Source organism: Nicotiana tabacum, chromosome 23 (assembly GCF_000715075.1).
Source record: "Nicotiana tabacum cultivar K326 chromosome 23, ASM71507v2, whole genome shotgun sequence".
NCBI classification, from domain to species: Eukaryota; Viridiplantae; Streptophyta; class Magnoliopsida; order Solanales; family Solanaceae; genus Nicotiana; species Nicotiana tabacum.
This window is the reverse complement of record NC_134102.1, coordinates 131,201,519-131,227,702: the sequence shown is the minus strand read 5'-3', so window position 1 is coordinate 131,227,702 and position 26,184 is coordinate 131,201,519. Positions and strand designations below refer to the sequence as shown.

The following is a 26,184-nucleotide window of genomic DNA, read 5'->3' as shown; positions in this document are numbered from 1 at the left end:
ACGACGTGCTAGAGCTCAAAACGATCGGTCGGATCGTTACACAAGGTGTTATTGGGGTCATCATTGGCCATAGATTTATGGCTCTAGCACCAAGGGAATTAGCTTATGCTTCGGTGAACCCATTATTGTCAACCACATGGTTGTTATTGAGTGTTAGCCCCTCCACATCACTTGGTTATGAAAATATGGTAACAAGGCATGTCAAAGAATCAAAGACACTTCCGGTTACCGCTTTAATCAATCTTGCGGCGAAACAGCTTGCTAATCAAATATCATTTATTGTGCTGACAAAGATTACCGAAATTGTTGCGGCATGTCTTGGATCAGTTGTGCAAAATGCTGCGATGTTTGTTCCTACATATTTCCATGACACACAATGTCAGGCTACTAAGGACACTAATATCAATGTTGGTTTAAATATCACAAGTATTATCACCGAGCCTACAGCTGCTGCAATTGCTTATGGTCTGATCAACATTGTGAGAAATATAGATTTTGATAACAAATTGGCCAATCACTTTCAGTTGGACTTTAAGAGCGAGCAAAGGACTGATTTTATCAGTACACCTATAGTCTTAAGTATAATGCAGACAGCTTGTGAGGGGGCAAGTAGTGTGACGTCACTTGAGAAATGTTTCGAGGGTGCATTGGAGTTGTATAATTTGATGAAACTTATTGGGGCTCAACCAGATACCATACTATTTGTTAGCATGATCATTTCATATTTGGATCTAGCAACAGTTAGATAGGGGTCGCTAATTTATTCTGATGATAAACATACTGGAGCAATATCTGTGGTTGTCGCAAAGGACTTTTTGCTTAAGGAACCATTTGTAGATATGGAGAAAGTCACACACGAACAATTGAAAAATTATCTTTTCCTATCTTGTTGCTTATTTGGACGTACTTTGGCAATGACGTACTACGTCAGCGAGCTACTTTTGCATGCTATGAGGCGCAACGTGTCCATGCTTTTCACAACACTGTTTCTTCACAATTATGTGAAGAATCCATGCTGACAAAGCTCAGAGCCTTTATGAATGAGTGTCAGTACAGTGACATTGTTTTTTATGCATGTTCCACTGAATTAGGAGACAATAAGCAGGTTCAGGAGGTGCTTCCACAATATATTCACAAGGCAGTGTGGTTTGATCCAACAAGCAGTGTAGTTCATCAACAATACCAATCAAGCATCACTGGTGTCAATGAGATTAAGCCCCGCATAGTTTTAAAAGCATTGAATGCAATTGATATCGTGGATTATATGCTGACAAAAGTAGCTAATCTGTTTATGCAACAACTAATCGTGACAGTGATGAGTTTTCAATCGATTTTTATAGTGGAAGGGACTAATGAGGAGTTAGGATATGGTGCCCACGCAGTTCTAAAAATATTTTTACCTCTATCTTCTGGCCCAAATATTGATACTACAGATGGTGGAAGTATGTATTCTGCTCTTACTCACATTTTGGTTGCATCCAATGACGTTATCCAAGAAGTTACAGGTCTGGAGGAGGCAGCCAGAGAATTAACAATTGATGATTTAGAAAAGAACCATTATGTACTTGTACATGGTGGTGGATTTAGAGCCTGGTGTTGGTATAAAACCATTGCTCTGTTAGAAAAGATTGGATTTAAGATGACTGCAGTGGATTTAACTAGTTCAGATATTCATTCTTTTGACACAAATAACATCACCAGCCTATTGCGATATGCACAACCACTCACTGATTTTCTTGAAAAACTTGCTAAGGGAGAGAGTGTTTTTGGTGGGTCTTAATTTTGGTGGTGCCGGTATATCATTTGCAATGGAGTTCTATCCCTCTATTGTTTCTGTCACGACCCAAAATCCAAAAAGGTCGTGATGGCGCCGGACACCGCTGTCAGGCAAGCCAACCATAATCAATTAACTTAATTACTCATTTTAGTGTTTTTGAAATAAAAATTTCTTCAATGAAATAGTAAAGATAAAACTCATAAAGTAAATGATAAATATTTTTAAAAACTAAATTTCTAAACAATTCATAACCATTCCCAAAACCCGGTATCACAAGAGCATGAGCATTTACTAGAAAATTAAAATAAAATACAACATCTGTCCAGAATACAAATTAGACAGGAAAGTATAATAACTCTGACGGAGATTCTGTTAGCTGCGGATCGTAATATAGAATGCAGCTCACCTATGTCCCCACAATTATTAACCACACATCTGCGCCCACAAGGCCTCTATACATATGTGTACCTGCACAATAAAATATGCAGCAAGTACAGTATGAGTACGAAAACAACGTGTACCCAGTAAGTATCAAGCCTAATCTCGAAGAGGTAGAGACGAGATGGCCGACTATGACACTCACTATGGGTCAATAATATTAAATAATCATGAAAATAGAAATATTTTATATCAACGTGATTCACAGAGTTAACAATAATTTTATTGAACCGGCATAAGTAATTAAATTCCTCCATTTCCAATAATTTCTAATCTATTATTTAAATCCTTCAAATTCAATAAGAATTCTAATTTATCAAATAGTTTTACAAGCTGCAATTCAATTCCAATAAATTTCCAATTTATCAAATAACTTTACAAGTTGTAATAAACTGTCCAAGTATCGTGTAATTATTATTATTATTAAGCACGATTTCTGCCGAGGTCGTACGGCCCGATCCAGAGTTTCGTGTACACTGCCGAGGGACGTGCGGCACGATCCATAGATGCATCTATCTTGCCGAGGCGTTCGGCCCGCTCCACAAGAAAGGAGGACATTTTCTTATGTACCTCCGGAAGGAGAGTATATTTATTATAAGATAAATTCGGGAGGAAGAACAATTTCTTTTAACAATTAATTAATTTAAACAGAAAATCAAGCATATGAGGTTTCTATCCTTTAATATCTTTATCTGAAAATTCACAATATATTCATATATATATATATCAATTAATATTAATTAAACAAAAAATATAATTTACACAAGTAATTCATGCTTTGAGTCCTAAACTACCCGGACTTTAGCATTAATAGTAGCTACGCACGGACTCTCGTTACCTCGTGCATACGTAGCCCCCACAATTAGCAACAATTATTACTTTAATTACCTATGGGGTAATTTCCCCCTCACAAGATTAGACAAGAGACTTACCTCGTCTTGCTCCAATTTAATCCACTAGTAGGCCTTTTTCTCGATTATCCAACTTCGATTGGCTCGAATCTAACCAAAAATAATTCGATACAATCACAAAAATTTATAGGAATCAATTCTATAAGAAAATACTACATTTTTAATAAAAATTCCGAAATTAATTAAATATTCATCTGTGGGGGCCCACATCTCGGAATCCGAAAAAAGTTATGAAATCCGATAATCCATTCAATTACGAGTCCAACCATACCAGTTTCACTCAAATCCGACTCCGAATCGATACCGAAATCTCAAAAATTCGTTTCTATGAGATTTCTAAAATTTTCCAAATTTCAATCTCAAAACACTAATTAAATGGTGAAAACAATGATATATTTGTGTATATAGACCAAATCTGAGTTGGAATCACTTACCCCAAATGTCTTTCCTTGAAAATCTACCAAACGTCGCCTCTGCTTAAGCTCAAGTTTGTCAAAAATGGCAAATGGGTCGAATGCCTCTATTTTTTATAACTTACAGATCTGCCCAGTTCGATCTCGGGAGCTCGATCTAGGGATCTCGATCTCGGGAGCTCGATCATGGGAGCTCGATCATGGGAGCTCGATCTTGGGAGAGCTCGATCTTGGGAGTTCGATCATGGGAGCTCGATCATGGGAGCTCGATCTTGGGAGCTCGATTTTGGGCCTCGATCTTGGGCTTGATCACAGCCCAGAATTTCCAGCAGAAGAGAAAAATTGCAGCAGCTGTTTAAGTCCAATTTTTTTGATCCGTTAACCATCTGAAACTCACTCGAGGCCCTCAGGACCTCAACCAAATATACCAACAAGTCCTAAAATATCATACGAACTTAGTCGAACCTCTAAATCACATCAAACAACGCTAAAACCACGAATCATACCCCAATTCAAGCTTAATGAAACTAAGAATTTTCAACTTCTATATTCGATGTCGAAACCTATCAAATCAACTCCGATTGACCTCAAATTTTGCACACAAGTCATAAATGACATAACGGAGCTATGAAAATTTTCGGAACTGTATTCCGACTCCGTTATCAAAAAGTCAACTCCCCGGTCAAACTTCCAAACTTAAATTCTTGTTTTAGCCATTTCAAGCCTAATTTCACTACGGACTTCCAAATAAAATTCTGATCATGCTTCTAAGTCCAAAATTACCATACAGAACTTTTGGAATCATCAAAATTCTATTCCGAGGTCGTTTGCACATGATTCGACATCCGGTCACTATTTGAACTTAAATTTTATTTTTTTAAATCAAAATTCCATATCTCGGGCTAGGGACCTCGGAATTTGATTTCGGGCATATGTCCAAGTCCCAAATCACGACACGGACCTACCGAAACTGTCAAAATACTGATCCGAGTCTGTTTACCCAAAATATTGACCAAAGTCAAACTTGGCCTTTTAAAGCCAACTTAAAAAACTAAGTGTTCCGATTTCAACTCAAACACTTCTAAATCCCGAACCAACCATCCCCACAAGTCATAAATCATTTCGAGCAGGTGACGCTACCCAATGTAAGGAAATGGGCCTGTGACATCTATCCCTCTATTGTTTCAAAAGCAGTATTTGTTGTTCTCGCAAATATACACGGTCACATCTTATTCTTAACCCATAAAGAGCACTGTTGTTTGGAGAAAATTAGTGGGGAGTGTTCTACAACCATTGTCCCTAATTCTTATTGACGATGAGGGTATTGTTATGAATGCGGCCCAAGATAACAAAGGTGGTGAAAGTGGATCCATTAGAAAGAGAAGTAGGCCCAAATATCAGCCAAAGAACCTGTCAAATGACATTTGAGACCCCAGCTAAGATAAGGCTAATATGGATATAAAATGAGGAAGCTACGGAGAAGATCCTGATGAAAATACTGAATCTTTTCTTTGATTTGATTTAGCTCTTGTTGGAGCACTCTCGAACCTCCCTCCATTCTTGTTTTCTTTTTTTAGTTCCTTTTCCTTGTATCCGATATTGTTTGTCGTTGGAATCCATCTCTATCTTCTTCAGTAAATATGGATCCATTACATTCTTCCTCTTCCACTTCTACTCAGACAACCTTGAATCAATCCTCAATTCTTCTCATACACCCGGCCTCAAGTGATAGTAAATGTCCCATCTGTCAATCTAACTTTGAACAAATAGAATATATGCGGATGATTCTATGCAATCACGTGTTTTAGCATAGTTGTATTTATACTTAGATGACTTGTGGGATGATCACAAGCCGACTTGTTTCCAAGATACCGTCATATCGTGGCTCAATAACTTTTTTGTCGCTAATTTTAGTCTTGTTATTGTAGTATTACGGAGTTGAATATTCAAGTATGTACTTGAATTTTGTGTATTATAGAGCCCTAGGGACCTGTTATTAGGAGCCCAAGAACTTCGTTTTATAATTCATACAACCAACACTATTTACGAGACCTAAAAGTGACAAGTGGAATAGTGGTCCCACTTAGTAGAGCCACGTTTCTTCCTCGCGTCTACGATTTTGGGAGAGCTATAAGTACTGCTACCTCCGTTTCAAATTGAATGAGCTATTTTTCTTTTTACTATGTTCCAAAATAAATGACACATTTTTAAATTTAGAAATAATTCAACTTTAAACTCTTCATTTTACTCATTTTACCCTTAATAAGAAGTTTTGATAACCACACAAATGTCATGGCCCCACAAAGATTTTACCCTTTAAGCTTTTAAGACAACAAATTTCAAAAATCTTTTTTTTTCTTAAATTCCGTGTCGAGTCAACCCACCTCATCTAAAATTTGGAGTTGTTGTGGGACCCACTATTCCACTTGTTATTTGACTGCTTTGTGCCTCTCTTCAATTTGTGTTGTGTTTCTGCTGGGGGGACACAAATCTATAGGAATGTGAATCTCTCATTCTACTTTTAGAGAGTACTGATTTTAAAAATTCAGTCTACTTGTTCTCTGTATTTTATGCCTTTTTCTTTTGGCTTCTTCATTTAAGAGTATGATTTTAGATTCTTTGAGCATAGTTAATTTAATCTTGTTGGCTTTCTTCATGTGATCATGTTTCATTGTGGGTCGTGTACATGGATGTAGTTTTTTTTTTTTTCAACCGCTTGCGGGAAAACTCGGCTAAGCACAAAGATGTAGCCAATGTGTTTGACGAAATGCCTAAAACAACTGAGCAATATTTATTTGTTTTCTTAATTTTTCTGTTCCCACATATGCTCTTTCTTCATGTCAATTTCTATGAGAAAGCTTCTTCCATGTCTCGCCTCCAAGCCCTCTTTTTTAAACAACAATGGAGGCTAAAAGCAATATATTTGCCACCTCTAATGTTGTCGACATAAATCGACGGTGGTCGTCCATTGGCTGAAGCTCGGTACTGCCACCTCTGCTCTCTATTGCCTCTCTTTAGATTTTGTGTTGCTATATGTTACTTGCTTGTTTGAGTAACAACAATGTGATTTTCCCAATATTAGGCTAAGCATTGCCAGGAATTTCACAAGAAGACGTCATTCGATTGAGACTCCAGCATTCTTGCCTTCTCTAGTGAGTGACAATTGGGTCTTTATTGCGTTGTGGTGGGCAAGATATGTAACAAGGGAAAAGCAGTTGCAATCCTCTTGCAGTGGCCCATATTGCTCCTATTGCAGCGAAGAAATCAAAGAGGCCAAAAACTTGCTCTCAAATATGATAGACGCAGGACCACCACCTGGCAATGCAGACTTCAATACAATTATCAGTGTACTCTCCAATAGTGGAGAATTGGGAGAAACGAGTAAAATATTGAAGGTAATGGAGGATAGAGGTTTGAAACCTAATGTATACACTTACAGTGCAATTATGAGTGGTTACCGAAGTGGGATCAGATGGAGGAGGCTTGTACGATTTTTGATAAAGCCAAAAAGAAGCTCGAATTAATTGTGGTTATTGCAAGCTCGAACAGATTGATAAGCCTCTGAAACTATTAAGAGAGATGGAACCTAATGCTGATGAATATAACAAACTTATTCAATCTCTATGCGTGAAGGTTTTAAATTGGACAACAGAGAAGCTGCTAGAGGACGCGAATGAGAATGGGTTGCATCTAAATGCAATCACAAATGGTCTTTAATGAGCAGTTATGGAGCTAGAACAAGAAGGAGCAGGAGACACGAACAGACGCGGATTTGGGATTTAAACTCTATGAGTTCAACATTTGTGGTTCTTAGAGCATTGAACACATAATATATTTAAAGTTATGGGCTAAGATGAACCCGGTACAACATAGTTGCATCCAACCCCCAACATGAAGTAATGACAACCGCATAGTAGGTACTGAACTCTGCCTTTAGCTGTTGGGATCTGTATCTTCTGTTTCGTTTCATGTTATAGATAGTTTTTTATTTGGAAAAATTTAACAATTTAATCCAAGAAAATCGTCACCAAACAGAAATAGGACATCTTAAACATTCTGCAAAGGCATTCTGAATAACAACAGATGCCTTTGCGGAGTGTTGAAGATGTTCTATTTCTGTTCGATGATGGATTCCTAGTATATGCTTATTACATCCTGTCAAACTTCTTTCTGTTTATTTGTGTCCTTCAGTAGTGAAAACAAAGTCTTGTTTATAAAGAAAAGGCTAGAAATGCACAGGCAATTATGCTCCTTCAAGTTGGTAGGTGAATTTTATTTTTAGGTGAAATTAGAGGGGGAAAACATTTTTCACCCTATTTCTAATAGCATAAAAATCTTGATTAAAATAAAAGCTCCTTGGCGAACGAAAGTTCTTTTTCATGATTATTTGCTAACACTAAACAAAAACCAACAAAAAGATTAAAGGAGAAGTCAGAGCATGCGACGTGCAAAATTTATGACAAACAAAAATTTCATATTTCCTTGGACATGGAAAGTAATTAATATCATCATAGTAGTAATTAACATAATGTCTCGAACCCACCAGGTCCTCCATAAAATGCCATATGCTGATACTTTCCACCTCTCCAATGTGATACATCCATAACACCATACCGATCAGAATCATCAACACGTACAGTTGTTTTGTCTATATGTATTGTCTCACCTTTATCATTTAAAACATTAAGTCTCCTACAATAAGCATCGTAATTTGGATCTCCAATAGGAAAACAGCTGGAGCCCATTGGAGGTTCAGACACGCCTGGCGGACTATATGCTACTCGTTCAACACTAGTAGCAAAGCTTGCCAAGTTGCTGAAAAGCCTTTGAGGCCAAAAACCAACTTGTTCGTTGCTTTCACCAAACAAAAGCCACCAGTTTCCATTGGCTAGATCCTTTTCAGAAAGAAATGTCTAATATTACTAAATTGTACCTTTCAATTCTGATCAATTCAATTGTAAATAGAAAACCAACTCAAAACTTGAAAATAATTCTGCAAAAGAAGAAAAAACATACTCGTTCGATGAACATTGCGATCTCCAATACTCTTTTATCTCCACGTTGTGTAACTGGATCAAAGACCCCATCAACAGGGTACTTACTACTTACAATGACAAATCCAGGGCATAGCGTGTTGAAGTAATGTGTATTACCAGCCTAGTAAATGTAAAATATGCATGAACGCTTCTCAATCGAGGTATTACATAGCTAGAAATATGTACTACTTTTATGAACACAAAACAAAAATCATTAAAGTACACAAATTACCTGAAAATGTACAAAAAATCTAGTCTTATTGTCCCCGTATAGTATAGTGATCCACCTGAAACATAAAATAGATTTATCATGGTTGAATGGGAGCTCATGTTATAGGTTCTAACTTACATCCTAAAGGTCAATAGTTAATCTCATCTCCTAGAAAATAAAAAGAAAACAAGCTATCACAAATAAACAAAAACAATTAAATTATAAATGAACAAGTTGTTAAACTTACTCTCCACCCAGCTTGTAAACTGTCTAATCCTTTTTGGATTTTCAGTCGACATGCAGTTTGTTGTTGACTTTCAATACGAGGATTCCATAAACTAGCTGACATTCCAGCACCCGCAAACTTATTATTTGGGTCATTTGGAATTTGAACTATTGCGAGCTGAATATAATAAATAAATTTTTTTAATCAACTTACAAAACTGAAAAATGAGAAGATGATAAATGTTCATAGTTATTTACCTTGTATCCCTGTGAGGATATGGAACTTCTCTTTGGCTCGCTATTGTTGTTACTCTGCATTGAACCAACAAAATATATATGATATGCTATGATGAAGGAAGACGTAATTACTCAATGGAGCTTCATATGCGATAGCTTCTAGTGGTGGAATATGTCTTTGTCTAATAAGATCATCTTTGGTAATTCTTTTAATAGGAACAGTTTCGAAAGGACAACCTCTTTCCTTTAACCATATCTCTGATGACTCATTAGCTTCATGAGCTGCTGACATATCTGAATTTTGTAGTGTGCTAGCTAAAGTAGGTTTTATCTGTCAGTGAAAAACTTAAATATGTGTTATCAACAATTCTAAATTATTATTAAATAGTTGAAAGTAAAATGAAAAGAGAAAACATACCTTAGGATGAATATCATGATTCTTTAACAACGGATGATCAAATGCAGGTTGTTTATAGAAATTCATGCAATCATATGTATCCCCATATTTTGTCTGTGACCCAAAACATCATAAAATAAGTAATCTTCAGGTACAAAAATATGGAATTGAGGAATATGTATATTTTTTTTCTACAAAAGTAATGTCGGTACACTAAGAAAATAATCACTCAAAACACTTGAGAATACATTGACTTTCAGCCAACATACATACCTTAATTGTTTTGACTGCTGGCTTGTTCAAAAGTTTAAGTTGCTTTTCCAACTCTGAATCCTCTAGTTTGGATAGTTTTTTTTTCTCCTTGAACTCCATTATAACTCAAAAGAAAATATAACGCCAGCAGAGTTTGTTGAACAATTCTTTGACGAATCAACATAGTCTGAGTCCATTAAAATTATCTCTACAGGCATGAATGCTGAATCTCTATAGATACAAAAAAAACTAATATTTAATGAACAAAATTAATTAATTGAACTTACTTGATTTACTAGATGTACGATAGTTGAAGTTTTTAAGCATCCATCAGTTCCTGCTAAGAGGAAAATGTTCTATATAGGGGTAGAGGAGTTTTAAAATGGGTATAATATGTGATATTAAATCACTAACTTATTAAAGTAGAATTAACCAAATCCAGGGAAGATTTCTGGTCAATGAATGCTGAATGTTCTCTTCTTAATATATAATCCAACGATAATCTGGCCATAGATTACCAGTAAATTTAATTGAATCTACAGACGATTTCTGTTAATTAAGCTCTGTTCAATTCTAAGTGATATTCAAAAAGACACTCTGACCATAGATTATAAAAATTTGGGTAAATTCACTTGTCCGTTTAACTTTGCCTAGTGAGTAGTGAAACTCATTTCCCTCCTAAACTATTTTTTTCATCAATCATCCCTCGAGCTTTGTTCTTTCAAAGAACTTAGATTATGTTAATCTTGCTAGTAATATAGTCAAACTGTCTTTTTTGTTTTTTTCTTAGATGCAAGCTATAAACTTTATTGACATAAATCTTTGTAGATTTTGGTGATCCTCCTCTAATAATTATATTAACTCTAATATCTTGTATAATAGCCATTCAGAACTCCTTTATCTTGATATGTATATAAGATCTTTCTGAAAGAAAAAGTGATAGTTGCCCACAAATTTACTCACTCACAGGCCTAGCAAATCAAGTAGGTGCTCTGTTTAATGCTATTTTCTTGCTTCGTTAATTAATTTATATTAGCTTTCATACAAGATTCCAAGGTTGCCTATTTAACACTTCCTTATTCTTTCTAAATAATCATTTTTTGGGTACTTTCTTATAACTTAAGATTTTGGTCTATTTTATTTACATAACTTGTTGAATTTAATGGGGTTTGCATTGTGCATACTGCAAACATGCAATTACAAAGTGATTATATACATATATTCAGTAGTGGCACCTATAAAAGTTATACTAATGAATTCAGAGTATGTTGATTCATCAAAGAATTGTTCGACAAATATTGCTGGTGGTATATTTTCTTCTGAGTTATCACGGAGTTCAAGGAGAAATAAAGTTTTCCAAACTAGAGGAACGGGTGTTGGAGAAGCAACTTAAACTTTTGAACAAGCCAACTGTGAAAACAATTAAGGTATGTATTTTGGTTTATTTGAATTAAATAAGTTCAAGATTGATTATCGTTTCATACTGTTCTGTGCCATAATGTATCCATACATATAAAATTAACAATCACGTTAAAATTTGGTAAACTGAATTTTCCATATTTTGTTCGTTTTTTATGTTTTAGTTGAATACTATGAAATTTCTGCATTATAGTACTTTTTACATATTCTTTAATTTTTGGTTTCATTTTATCGAGCAAAACTAAGGCATAATAATGCCTTCGACAAAAGCCTATATTGATTTTGAAACTTGAAAGTCAGATATGGTAAATTATGAGACAGAAGAAGCAGTGTTTATCATTTACCAACACCCATTTTTTCCATAACTTTTTTATGTTTTTAAAAGTTGTTTTTGGATTGCACGATACATTGCAATCAAGATTACTTGGTTTATGAAATTTTTTGTTCACAGACTAAAAGTGGAGACACATACTATTGTGTGGATTTCTTCAAACAACATGTATTTGATCATCCATTATTGAAGAATCACACTTTTCATCCTATGGCATGTCTTTGCCTTCTTTTTTTTTGTCCATTCAACTTTATAAGGATGTCGTATAGTTAACAAACAAAATGAATTTTGAATTGATGATGGATGAAACCCATTTTATCAACTACAAAGCAAAATTCAAGTATCTCAATAGTTGATATATCGAGGATATGGTTAAACGATGAAAGTTGTCCTTCTGAAATGAGGATATGGTTAACCAGTGCTCCAAATTAAGGTTGTCTTCTCTTCTATTTGGATTGAATTCACAAAAACAGCAAGCTACCTATTCCTATAGTCTAATAGTATAAGGGACTTTTTAGTTGCTGAATAACAGACTGAGCTCTCTCTACTTTGGATAATCTCTGTAATGATTTCATCTTTTATATTCAGCTTGCAATATTTCGGACTCCAAATGATCCAAATAGCAAGTATGCGGGAGCTGGAATGTCAGCTGGTCTATGGAATCCTCGTGTTGAAAGTCATCAACATAATGCATTACACAAATTGGTTGGAGTATAAGTTTAGCAACTTGTTCATTTATAACTTTACTAGTTTTTTTTACTTCAATAGCTCCAAACTTCTTAAGAGGAGAAATACAGAGAAGGGAATGGGATGAAGATTGAATATTATACCTCTAAGATATTCATCATTGATCTTCCACTCAATAGTTATGAAAGCTCTCTTTCTTATTTTAGGTGGATCCAACATTATATGGAGATACTAAAACTAGACTTTTTACTCATTTCCAAGTAAGTTATCTTTGGCACTTGAATGATTTCCATCTTGTGTTCATGTGACTAGTTTCTTTCGGTCTAGCTATATACCTCAATAGACAATGGTTAATAATTTTTTTTTTGTGTGTGTATAATGTTTTCTAGGCTGGAAGTAAACATTGCTTCAATACACTATGCCCTGGCTTTGTTGCGTCAATACACTATGCCCTGGCTTTGTACAATAAACACTGAGATACCTATGTAGATTGATCGGGTATAATTTATGCTTCTTTTTTGAACTTTTTAATAATTAAGAGTAGAATTTGAAAGGTACAAAAACGCTAATATACATCTTCTTAAAAGTAAAAGGATCTTGCCAATGGAAACTGGTGGCTTTTGCTGGGAGAAAATTATACACAAGTTGGCTTTTGGCCACAGGATTTTCGCTGCATTGGCAAACTTTGCTACCAATGTTGAGTGGGGAGGAGTTGCATATAGTTTGTCAAGTGTACCTGAACCTCCAATGGGCTCGGGCCGTTTTCCTATTATAGACTCTAGTTATGAAGCTTATTGTAGGGGGCCTCATAGTTTTAAATGATAAAGGTGAGACGGCAGATGCAGAGAAAATACATATATTTGTTGATGATCCAAAATTGTACCGAGTAATTGATGAACTATATTGGGGACCTGAAAAGTTCCCGCGTTATGTTTTTTATGTGGGATACAGAGAGGGGAATGAAATAATTACTAGTAGTAGGTAATTAAGACATATCTTTGCCTAGTTCTTTTTATCATGTTCAATTATATTGCAAATGATAAAATCCCAGTCTTCCAACCTCTTAATCAAGTCTATGGAATGCAACACAAAGTAATGGAATATAAAAAGAAGAAATTTGTTTCACGGCAAGCATCAGTTTGATAGATAACAGTAACATGCAAATAATCCATACAAAAAAAGGTCTACCATATTTAAAAAAAGATTTGAAAATAACAAAAAAAAATAAAGATAAGTGTTTTTTTAATCATATATGTGATCCATGTTTTGCTATCACTCATAAAATTGATCTCAAAGTCTTAAGTTAGCTACAAGTAATTTTCCGTTTGGAGTTCTAATTTTCCTTTTTTAGTTTAATTATAAAGGAATCGAATCGATTTTTTCAGTTTGAAATTCAGAACCTTATTTTTTAGAAGGATTTCTGTTAATGGAATGTCTAGTATAATTTCTTCCTTATCTGTTTCTCCCTTAAATGTATTCCACTACCACTATATATCAACATATTATATTTAAAGTTGACATTTAAATGTAGTCATTAATACATAAAAGAGGACATTGACAATAAAAGGAAATAAAGAATCAGCAAAGAAAACAAATTAGGAAATACTAGTATGTACATTAAGAGGAAGATCTGAATATATATAGTCTAAGTAAGAAAATAACGTTTAAAAAAAAAAATCTCCCTTCTTTCCTTCTTCTCTTCTGTCATATCCGTTACTTAATTTTAATTTGACCAAAATCCAATTATTAAATGTTAATGCAAACAGATTCCACAAAACAAGCACCTTTCTTTTTATGGTCCAAACTTAACATTTGGAAATCTCATCATTTCTCTATAAATTCATAGAAGAATTCATCACCAAGCTTCGTGCAAGATTTGAAGGTGACTATCTGACACTTCTTTTTTGTTCTTTTTAAATAACCATTTTTCTGGATATTTTCTTCTAACTTTAGAATTTTAGTAGAGTTCATGTATTTACATTTTACAGTGTAGTGATAGTATATTATCCTAATTTACTAAAAATGAAAAATATTTGCAAGCATGCAATGAAATGTGATTATATCTTTGTTTTAATTTTGGTTACTTAATACTTATTAGTTTGCCGTATATACAGGAATTCAGCAGTCGCCAACAATGTTTTTTTAATGAATTCAGAGTATGTTGATTCATCAAAGAAATGTTCTACAAATTTTGCTGCTACTATATTTTCTTCTGAGTTATGATGGAGTTCAAGGAGAAATGAAGTTGTCCAAACTAGAGGAACTAGCTTTGGAGAAGCAATTTAAACTTTTGAACAAACCAGCGGTCAAAACAATTAAGGTATGTAGTTTAGGATATTCGGATTAATAATTCTTCATTGATCGTTGTGATTTTAAAAAATATCCATGATGATGTTTAACAATAAAGTTAAATTCTGGTAAACTGAATTTGTCATATTTTTTCGTATTTTATGTAGTTGAAAATCGTGATTATTTGCCAACCATTTTATTCTACAACATTTTTATGTATACACAAGTTACATTTCGATAGGGATGATGTTGACTAGTGTAACTAAGATTAAAGCTTATGAAATTTTTGCTTACGGAGTGAATGGGGGGATACATACGATTGTGTGAATTTTTACAAACAACTTGCATTTGATCATCCATCCTTGAAGAATCATAATTTTCATCCCGAGGCATGTATTTACACTTTATTTTTGTGTATTTAACTTTATATGGATGTAATGTTGTTAATAGAGTTTTGAATTGACAGATGAAACCCACTTTATCAACGATAAAGCAAATTCCAAGTGCCCCAACTGTTGATATATCTTCAAGGATATTGTTAGAGAATGGAGGTTGTCCTTCTGGAACCGTTCCTATCAAAAGAGTTACCAAAGATGATCTTATTAGACAAAGACGTATGCCACGGCCAGAAGATGTGAGATAATATATTACACCAATTTACAATTTTCTTGATTACTCATTTCTGGACAAAAGAAACAATTAGGTAGATATAAGATAATGTTACACAAATTTATACACAATATAATAGGTTAACACTTCCTAAATTATAGAAAATATTTCATGTATAAATTTGACACGTTTTTTTACTGTTTTGTGCAGACAAATAACATTCTTGAGACAACAGGAGGATACTTGGTACCTTTGTCTCTTCTTGCAAGAAAAAGTATACAATAATTTCACTTTTGCTATAGTTATCATGGATTCAACCAACTGTACTCACCAAATTTGGTGGTAGACCTAGTGAACAATCGAGGCAACACTAATTTCTTTAAGAAAAAAAGGAGTGTAGAGAATCTTTAGAACTGATCGGTAATATTATTGGCGTATTTAAAAAATGCATGCATTAAGTGAGTGTAGAGAAATATAAAAGTTCTAAATGGACGCACAATAACAAAGGGATCAATTTGTTCAATCTTACTCTAGTAGGCCTTAGAATGAAGTAAACGAACCATAATAGTTAGTTACTTCCCATAATGAAAAGTAAACTAAATTTACAGAAATTTTAAAGCAGAAGAACGGCACTATTTGAGCTTTACCTGCTGTAATGTTGACTGCGGAATAGGTTATGCAGCGTTCTACATACTGTAAAGTAAACGCTGAGATACCTCTTGATTTGGCATTCAACCATTTTGGCATTCAGCCATTTTCCTATTATAGACTCTATTTATAGTTTTAAATGATAAAGGTGAGACGACAGATGCGGAGAAAACACATATATTTGTTGATGATCCAAAATTATACCGGTTAATTGATGAACCATATTGGGGACCTGAAAAGTTTTCCGCATTATGTTTTTATGGGGGAGTTGGTGGTATATTTACATAGTATTATGTACTAGTAGGTAATTAAGACATATCTTTTCCTAGTTCTTTTTATCATTTTCAATTATATTGCAATTGATAAAATCACCTTCTTCCAACCTCTCAATCAAGTCTTTGGAATGCAACACAAAGCAATGGAGTATATAAAGTAGAAAGACAAACAAATGGCAAAAGGGTCCCAGGAGAACTTACCTATGTTTCTTGGCAAGCTTCAGTTTACTGCGGATATTTACCAACCTCAAACACATGGTAAGCATCTTTAATGTTCTTGCTATCCAGTTTATGCTGGTAACTTTATTTGATCAAATACTCAAAGATCGAGGCTGTTGAGCTCAAGAAAATTACTCTTAAAAATGAAGGTTGTCTCCATGTAAACACTGATTCAGTCCCTTCACATTAAAAAACCACTATTGTGAGTCTGTGACCACTTTCCTATTTTCCAACAAGAAATGTGCAAAATAGAGCATATATAATTATGGAGTAGGCCTCCAGATTCGTGGAGGGTGAGGAGGAAGATGGTATATGCGAGTTCAAATGATAGATTTAAGAGAGAAATTGAAGGAATTCAAATTGAACTACAAGCAACTGATTCTAAGTGAAATGAGCCTTGGCCTAGTGAAATCTCAAGCTGTATAAGCACAGCATTTGCATAAAAGGCCATTTTTTAAATCTAGGATATTGTCGAGGAGCTTCACCTATAGAATTTGAAACTTCATGATAATGGCTATTTTTCAATTATTGAACTATGTAAACAGGACTGGCTTCTTTAGGCCATTGTTTTAAATTCTGTCCCACACTACTCCGTACTAATTTTTCTCAAAAAAAAAAAAAAAAGGACTCATCCAATTACTTTTAAAAAGAAAAATTCAACCCATTCAGCTAACGGAAATTAAAAAATAATAATAAAGTATGGCTTGTCATACAGAGCAAATAATTCATATAAACAAGGACATGCTATCTCCAAGATTATTATTCTCTATTGGGAGCCCATCTGCAATTTGTTCTGATTTTGATTCACAAACAAAGTGGACGCTATATGCCAAGTCCCCTAGATCTTGTTATTATCACAGGCGAATCCAGGATTTAAACTCTATTGATTCAACCTTTAAGATTTCTAATATCAAACCCATCATATTTTTAAAGCTATGGGTTTACATATATTATTTATTGCAATTTTAGTAAATTTTTACACATAACTTTATGCTCCGCATCAAAAGTTATGGGTTCAGTTGAACGCCTTACTTGTTAGGGTCTCTACAACTCAAAAAAGATTTGAAAAGTAACAAAAGAAATAAATCTTTAATTTTCTTAATTATATGTGTATCGATCTTTGCTGTTACTCATAACGTTCATCTCAAATCTTAAGCTAGCTACAAGTGATTTTCCATTTGGAGTTTTCTCTTTTCTTTTTAGTTTGATTATTGTGGAATCAAGTCGATTCTTTTAGCTTGAAATTCAGAAACGTACTTTTAAGGATTCTTGGCAATGAATTGTCTTGCATAATTTCTTCCTTACCAGTTTCTCCCTTAAATTTATTCTACTCACTATATATCAACAGTTTAAAACTAAAGTTGTCATTTAATTGTAGTCAAATACATAAATGAGGACATTAAGATAAAAGGAAATAAAGAATAGAAAACTAATAAGGAAATACTAGTATGTCATTAAGAGGAAGATATGAATATATTTAAACTAAGTAAGAAAATAGCGCGTTAAAAGAAGAAGTCTCCCTTCTTTCCTTCTCCTCTCCCTTCATATCCGTTACTTAATTTTAATTTGATCAAAATCCAATTAAGAAATGTTAATGTAAACAGATTCCACAAAATAAGCTCCTTTCCTTTTTAGGATTCACACTTACCATTTGGAAATCTCATTATTTCTCTATAAATTCATAGAAGAGTTCATCGCCAATACACAAAAACACATATATAAATTCATAGCTTCATGCAAGATTTGAAGGTGACTATTTGACGCTTCTTTTTTTTTGTTCTTTATAAATAACCATTTTTCTGGGTATTTTCTTCTAACTTTAGAATATCAGTAGAGTCCATTTACTTACAGTGTAGTGATAGTATATTATCCTCATATACTAAAAATGATAATATTTGCAAGCATGCAGTGAAACATGATTATATCTTTGTTTTAATTTTGGTTCCTTAATATTAGTTTGTCATATATACATGTATTCAGCAGTTGCCAATAATTCTTTTTAGAATTTAGAATATGTTGATTCATCAAAGAAATGCACTACAAACTTCGCTGGTACTCTATTTTCTTCTGAGTTTTGACGGAGTTAAGGAGAAATGTCCAAACTAGAGGAACTAGCGTTAGAGAAGCAACTTAAACTTTTGAACAAACCAGCTGTCAAAACAATTAATGTATGCATTTTTGGGATATTTCTTTAATAAGTTCTTTAATGATTCTTGTTTTATGCTAATACGACTTTGTATAAAAAATACAATACACTTCTATCTCATAATATCCATGATGAATTTTAACATTCAAGTTAAATGTTGGTAAACTGAATATTTACAACTTAATATTTACCATACTTTTTTCGTATTTTACGTTGTAGTTGAAAATCGTGAAATTTCTAAATTACAATTTTTGACTTGTTCACAAATTTGTTATTAGAAAAGTAAGGCACAATAACTCCTTTGACAAAAGCCTATATATATTCATTTTGAAAGTCAGATATGGTAAAGTACTAGACAGATGAAACATTTTTTATTATTTAGCAACCATTTTATTCTACAAAATTTTTATGTATTCATAAGTTATTTAATTTCGATAGCATGATGTTGAATAGTACAACCAATATTAAAGTTTACGGAATTTTTGCTCACAGACGGGATGGGGGATTACATAAAATTGAATTGGATGTCTTTTTTTTTTCATTTTTTGTGTTATGGATTTATCATTTGACCACTTCCTATCAGCTCCACTTAAGATTTCAAGTGAATAAACATAAAGTTAACTTTGATAATCAATGTAATAAGTGAAGGAAAAGTTTTATCTTTTACATTCAGCGTGCAATAGTTCATACTCCAAAGGATCCAAACAACAAATTTGCGGGAGCTGGAATGGTAGCTAGTATATGTAATCCTTATGTTGAAGGTCAACAAAATAGTGCGTGCCGATTGAAGATACAAAAAGGACCGGATAGTATGCAAGTTGGTTGGAGAGTACGTTTAACCCCTTATTTATTAATAATTTAATTATTTTCTTACTTGCAATAATTTTAAAATTTTAGAGGACAGATACAGAAAACGGAAATGGAACGGGAGGATGGGATGGGGATTGAATTTTATGCCTCTGGGATTTCCGTCATTGAACTTTCACTCAATAGTTATAACAGCTCTATTTCTTGTTTTAGGTGGATCCAGCATTATATGGGAATAATCATACTATGTTTTTTATACATTTCCAAGTAAGTTTTCTTGGGTACTTTATTAAATGATTTCTATCTTTGTGTTGATGAAAATAGTATTTTCAATTTAGCTGTTTACCTCAATAGATAATGGTTCATGAATTTTTAAATGTTTTCTAGGCTGGAAATGTGCATTGCTTCAACACACTATGTCCTGGTTTTGTAATAGTAAACAGTGACATATATCTTGATTCTGAATTCGAACATATTACTCACCGAGGGGACGAGCAACAGTGGGAGTTTGTTATGTACATTGATCGTGTAAGATTTATGTATCTTTTTGTCTACTTTATTAAGTTTTTTTCAGTAATTTTTTAGATTAGATTTTTGAAGTGTTTTAAAAATGCTAACATACATCTCCTTCTGAAAACTAAAGGATCTAGCAAATGGAAATTGGTGGCTTTTGATTGGAGCTAATCAGACAGCAGTTGGGTTTTGGCCTCCAGGAATTTTCACTGCATTAGCAAACGACTTTGCTACGAATATTGAGTGGGGAGGAGTGACATATACTCCACCAGGTGCACCTTATCCTGCAATGGGCTCTAGCTTTTTTCCTGATCAATATAATCCAGATCCTTCTCTTGATGCTTATTGTAGGGGACTTATAGTTTTAGATGATAAAGGCGTGACGATAAATGCAAATAACACACCCATATTTATTGATAGTCACTATTTGTACCGGGTTATTGATGAACCAAATTGGGGACCTGGACAGTTTCCGCATTATATGTTTTACGGTGGACCTGAAACAAAGTATGTGCCCCCTTTGTAGAATAGTTATGTAGTGTAAGCTTTGGGCTGAATGTAATAATTAGATATCTAGTAATTTTGGTTTAGTCTTTGTCGTACGCATGCAATAGAATACATTGTGAGGTGCCACACTGGTGAAGTAATATAAAATGTTACTGCTCTGGAGAAAATTATACACAAGTCATGTCACGACCCAATTTCTCCCTCCGTGAACCGTCATGACGGCACCTAATCTCTACGACTAGGTAAGCCTAACACTTTGCGAAAATGAAATAAAAACACGAACATTAACTACTAACAGTAACTATATCTAATAAGCAACTGAATGCCACTCAGCATATACAATTATCACCTCTGGAAAGTACGGAAAAAAAAAACATATTTCCCAAAACCCGAAAACTCGCAAGTCACAAGCTACTAAGAAGTCTTAACTATTTTATACATCATTTCTACAGAAAGAGGGAAAAAAATGAACATAGGGAGATAGAGGGGGACTCCGAGGATCTGCGGGCGCGAGCAGATGTACCTTGAAATCTCCAATAAGAAGCAGCGGCTGCAACTAGTGATGAGGCTGGTAAGATGAACCTCGATCTGCACACAAAAAATATGTGCAGGAAAGGGCGTGAGTACACCAGATGAACCTGGATCTGCATACGAGTATTGACGAGATCAGGTCAGGGCCCTACTGTTATAAATATAATGAAATAAGACAGAATGAAATATCGCAGTAAAATAAATGCAGAAATCTAACAGGAATAGAATCAATGAAAGACAACAGCTCAGAACACAGTGATAACTACAGGGGATCTCCCGAGATACCGTCTCGTATTCCCAAACGTAAATGTGCAGGGGGATCTCCCGGAATACCGTTCCGTAGTCCCAAAATAAATATGCAAAACAGGGGAATCTCCCGAAATACCGTTTCGTAGTTCCAAAGTAAATATGCAGTACATGGGGATCTCCCGCAATACCGTTCTGTAGTCCCAAAATAAATATGCAGCGTAACCAACCGAAATAATAATTACAGCAAGAAATCCTATAGTTTAGACTAAGTTCAAGTCAAGGAAAGCAGGAAATTTCATTAAACATGCTGCACAGAGTTCAAATAGGCAGTTAAACAAGTAGGCGTGCTATTCTAGTCTAAACAGGATAGTTACATATGCTGGTGTGTTTCAAGTAAGGAGAAAACAAGTTATGACTTAGTAAAAAAAATGGAGTTTTACAACAAATAGCCTGTGTACATACTTGTCACCTCATGTACACGACGCTCACATATCAAACAGTACCAAATCCTAAGGGAAATTTCCCCGCACAAGGTTAGGCAAGCCATCTACCTCGAACCAAGCTCAAATCAATCTGTCACAATGCTCTTTCCACGAATATCCGACTCCAAATGGCTCAAATCTAGCCAAAACTAATTACATAACATAAAAATAGCTACAAGAAACTAGTCTAGTTAACGAAATCAAAGCTAAGGCAAGAAATTAGAAAAACGCCCAAAAAAATATCCCCGGACCCACGTCTCGGAATCGGGTAAAAGTTATCAAATATGAACACTCATTCACTCACGAGATCACTCGTACCAAAATTATCCAAATCCGATGTCTAAATCCCACTCAAAACTCAGAAATTCGGTTGGGGAACTTTTCCCCCATTCTCCTAACTTTCTCACTCAAATTCCTTAATTAAATGAAGAAAACAAAAATAGATTAATGAAATATGATCAAAATCAAGTTAGGAATCGTTACCCCAAAGCTTTCTCTGAAAATCCCTCAAGAAATCGCCTTCTCCCGAGCTCAAAAATCAAATTTGTGAATATGAACCTCAACCCTCGATTCTGCCCCTTTTCTGCCCAGCGATCTTCGCACCTGCGGGCCATAGGTCGCACCTGCGACGCCGCATCTGCAGAAAATTCCTCGCAGGTGCGGAAATCACTTAAGAGGGTTGGGTCCGCATCTGTGAAAGTGGGGGCCGCACCTGTGCGTGCACGCCTGCGGAATACTGTCTGCTTATGCGGTCTTCCTCCGCGCCTGCAAATCATTTGGGTGCATCTGCGGGCATCGCAGATGCGAAAATTCCTCGCCCCTGTGACCCCTGGTCAAGCCTCCAAATTCCGCATCTGCGCCTGTTCCTCCACACGTGCGAGCCCGCACCTGCGGTCTCCTCTCTGCAGGTGCGGAACACCAGAACCAGCAAAAACTCAGCAATTTTCCTAAGTCCAAAATTCATCCGTTAAGCACCCGAAACACACCCGAAGCCCCCGGGACCTCAACCAAACATACCAACCAATCCTAAAACACCATATGAACTTAGTCGAGCCCTCAAATCACATCAAACAACGCTAAAATTACAAATCACCCCCCAATTGAAACTTAAAGAAGCTTGAAACTTTCAAATTCGACAACCGATGTCGAAACCAACCAAACCACGTCCGATTGACCTCAAATTTTTCACACAAGTCATATTCAATACTACGGACCTATTCCAACTTCCAGAATCAGAATCCGACCCCGATATCAACAAATTCCACTTCCAGTCCAAAACTCCAAAAATTTGACTTTTGCTATTTCAAGCCTAAATGAGCTACGGACTTCCAAAACACAATCCGGACACGCCCCTAAGCCCAAAATCACACAACGAAATTAACGAAATCGACGGAATTCCATTCCAGCGTCGTCTTCACACAGTTCCGACTACGGTGCCAATCCTAAGGCTTAAACCTCTATTTAGGGACTAAGTGTCCCAAAACACTCCAAAAACTAAAACCAAAACCTCCCGGTAAGTCACAATAGCAGAAATAGATATGAGAGAAACAGTTAATAGGGGATCGGGACTATAACTCTCAAGACGACCGGCCGGATCGTCACAAGTCAATTTTTGGCCTCAGGTTTTCACCACATTGGGAAACTTTACTAATAATGTTGAGTGGGGGAGTAGTGGCATACAGTCCTCGAGGTGTACCTGAACCTCCAATGGGCTCCCTAGATTTTCCTTGTATACACTCTACCTATGATGCTTATTGCAGGGGACTTCTAACTTTAAATGATAAACCAGAGACAATTATGTAGAGAAAACACTTGTATTTGTCGATGATCCAAAGGTTCCCGCATTATGTTTTATACGGGGGAGCTGGTGGTATACAGTCAAACCTCTATATAACAGTATTCCTATATAACAATCATTCCTATAAAAGCCAAGTTTTTTCTCGGAACCGATTTTTATGTTATGTTATAATATATGTCCTCTATAACAACACTTCACTATAGCAGTCAAAAAGTATCGGAACAAACGAGGCTGTTATAAAGAGATTTGACTGGATATACATAGTATTATGTAGTAATTAAGATATATCTTTGCAAAGTTCTTTTTATCATGTTCAATTATTTTGCTATATAAATTCTCAACTTGGACTTAGCTGGAGCAAAGGTGATTTATCTTGATAAGATTAGGGGTCAATCTTTGTGAAGATGATTCTATCAGCTATTCTCTTTCCTTTGCAAATATGGAAGTTTGTATATATCTATTTCTTAAGCCTTAATCCACTTGACCAGATGATTAAACTAATCAAGTCTTTGGAATGCAACACAAAGTAATGGAGTATAAAAAGAAGAAATTGACAAACAAATGACAAAATGGTCCCAGGAGTACTAACCTATGTTTCTTGGCAAGCATCATAACTAGAGTCTGTAGCTATCCAGTTTATGCGTAGCTTTTGGATTTTCACAGTGAACGTTCCTCAAACACATGGTAAGCGTGTATAATGTTCTTGCTATCCAGTATAATTTTAACTTCTTTTGATCAAATAACGAAAGATCAGGCTAGTGATGGTAAAATGGTTAAAAGAAAATAGTTAATCACCCATATTATTCATTAAAAAATGGGTTGAATAATGAACTTTTCAAAAACGGGTCAAATATGGATAAGAACCATATTATCCATTTAGAAAATGGATAATCAATGAGTAACTAATGAGTTTAACTTTTACATTTGTATAGCCTCAAATTTGGGGTTCCTCAACTTTGGGAGACTAGGAATTCTCCCCAAAATGATCATATTCAAGAAGTCACGGATAAAATGGTTACCCATATTATCCGCCGGTTAACTCTTTTTTATCCGTATTAAATATGGATCGGGTCGGATAAATTATCCGTTTTTTCATTACCCGTTTTCGACCCGAATCATATCCGACCCGACCCGCCAGTTTGCCACTCCTAATCGAGGCCGTTGAGCTCAAAATTTGCTCTTTGAGAAACCAAAAATGAAGGTTGTCTCCATGTAAGGTATAAGGCAGTCCACCATTAACCACCGTGTAAAAGCAGTTTCAGTCCCTGTCACATCTCCTTTTTTCGAGGGATAGAGAACCGTATCCATAATCACGATGATTTATTTATTAATCGTGCCTAAAGCAACTAGCGCATTTGAATTATTTTCCTAAAGTAATTTGAGATTATTGTGAGGCCAAAGGTTATGGAAATCACTTTGTGGATGAAGTATACTAATTGATCACTATAAATTATTATCGAGATGAACTACTAAAGTATTTATGGTTTCGAAGCTACGAGGCATTTATCTATTATGGTAAAATGGGCCAGCTTTTATGGAAATAGTAGAATTATTGGGCCGGCAAACTAAACTCATTGGGCCAAAATCTCATCTCCACTTCAGGATTACGCCACAACCCAACAAACAAAATCAAAGCAATTCTAACACCCTACGGCCCAACCTTGTTTGTGTGACATTTAAAACCACATGGCCCAACAATTTAATGAGTTAACTTTAACCCACAACCAATTGCTAGAAAACCAAGCTATGACAGATTATGATTATAACTCTAGAGTACTTAATCAAACTGAAACATGATTCTAAAATTCATGTAATTAATTCAATCCATGCCTCAAAGTACCAAGTCAACGAAGCAAATAACTGGGTCTTAAAAATATTCATATATCAACATAATCTAAGCACTAAATAGCAAAGGGAGGATGAGTAATGGACCTTTAAGTAGAAATTTTTCTTCCGAACTTTTATTAAAAGGGAAAAGCCTTTGAATACAACACCAAAGAGCAAAAGTGGACAGCAACTCGAACCAAATTGACTACGCACCTTCGACCGGAACTTCGACAGGAAACCTTAGACCCCCGTTTTGTTACTAATAGCCGTTTTGGAAGGATTTTCATGGTGTTTCGCGGCAGATTTTTGGATTAGTTTGAAGCTGACTTTGGCCGTATCTTTTGGGCTGAGATTTTGGATTGTTTGGGGGCTGTTTAAGGGTGGTTCATGGCTGGACTATACTGCTGGTTTTGGATGTATTTTCAGGCATTTTTGGATGGTTTTGAGCTGGGATTCACGGCTGTTTCGGGGCATTTTTGCTGCTGCGTTTTGGCTAAAATTATGGAGGAAATAACAGCTGATTTTTGGAGCTTGTGAGGTATTTTAATGGAGTTTTCAAGTGGATTTATATAGCTGGATCTTAAGTGATGTTCATGGTTGTGTAGAAGAATGATGAAGAAGAACAATAACAATAAAAATGAAAGAAGAAAACCCCCAAACCCAAAGCTGTGCTTCTCTCCTTTCTCTAGAGTTTTTTTTTCCTTTTGCCATTCTATGTTTTTCTCTCGTTTTCTTTTGTGTTATTTTTGTTCTTCAGATGCCCCTTCCCTCTCTCGTCACTCCTTTTTTTTTGTGTGTTTTTAATTGTGTGAGTGAGTGGAAGATATATACGTGTAGATATATACATGTAGATATACGGATTAATTGGTGGCCAAGAAAATAAGAGTGTGTATGTGCATGTGAGTTTTTGAGTGACAGCATGTGGGTTTGTTACAAAAGATATGAAAAAA

The 26,184-nt window shown here is 35.0% G+C and overlaps 3 protein-coding genes and 1 long non-coding RNA gene across 9 annotated transcripts; 3 read left to right on the top strand and 1 right to left on the bottom strand.

The window, feature by feature from the left end:
* Positions 1–5,573: 5,573 nt before the first annotated feature.
* On the top strand, positions 5,574–13,252 carry LOC107824698 (uncharacterized). Of its 6 annotated transcripts, none has more exons than XM_075246698.1 (7): positions 5,574–6,521; positions 6,622–7,456; positions 11,160–11,324; positions 12,236–12,358; positions 12,541–12,594; positions 12,724–12,832; positions 12,928–13,252. In XM_075246698.1, exons 3-6 carry the CDS (start codon positions 11,163–11,165, stop codon positions 12,808–12,810), a joined length of 426 nt encoding a protein of 141 aa, XP_075102799.1. In that variant the 5' UTR covers positions 5,574–6,521; positions 6,622–7,456; positions 11,160–11,162; the 3' UTR covers positions 12,811–12,832; positions 12,928–13,252. The 6 variants fall into 6 exon arrangements, 4 of the variants coding, with proteins under 4 accessions (XP_075102799.1, XP_075102801.1, XP_075102798.1 ...); XM_075246700.1 differs by having other exon boundaries at positions 5,575–6,521; positions 12,236–12,352; positions 12,922–13,252; XM_075246697.1 differs by having other exon boundaries at positions 5,575–6,521; positions 12,922–13,252.
* Positions 13,253–14,386: 1,134 nt separating this feature from the next.
* LOC107824691 (uncharacterized) lies at positions 14,387–15,953 on the top strand. The gene is made up of 3 exons (XM_016651491.2): positions 14,387–14,654; positions 15,090–15,257; positions 15,443–15,953. The coding sequence occupies exons 1-3, from the start codon at positions 14,493–14,495 to the stop codon at positions 15,515–15,517; spliced, it is 405 nt and encodes a 134-aa protein (XP_016506977.2). The 5' UTR covers positions 14,387–14,492; the 3' UTR covers positions 15,518–15,953.
* A 2,514-nt stretch (positions 15,954–18,467) lies between these two features.
* On the top strand, positions 18,468–20,366 carry LOC142177386 (protein neprosin-like). The gene is made up of 4 exons (XM_075245868.1): positions 18,468–18,542; positions 19,541–19,594; positions 19,715–19,855; positions 19,971–20,366. The coding sequence occupies exons 1-4, from the start codon at positions 18,468–18,470 to the stop codon at positions 20,364–20,366; spliced, it is 666 nt and encodes a 221-aa protein (XP_075101969.1).
* Positions 20,367–20,631: 265 nt separating this feature from the next.
* LOC142177630 (uncharacterized) lies at positions 20,632–26,184 on the bottom strand. Its single transcript, XR_012706192.1, has 2 exons — positions 25,340–26,184; positions 20,632–20,991 (listed from the first exon to the last, which is right to left on the bottom strand). It is a non-coding gene; the product is annotated as an uncharacterized LOC142177630 (long non-coding RNA).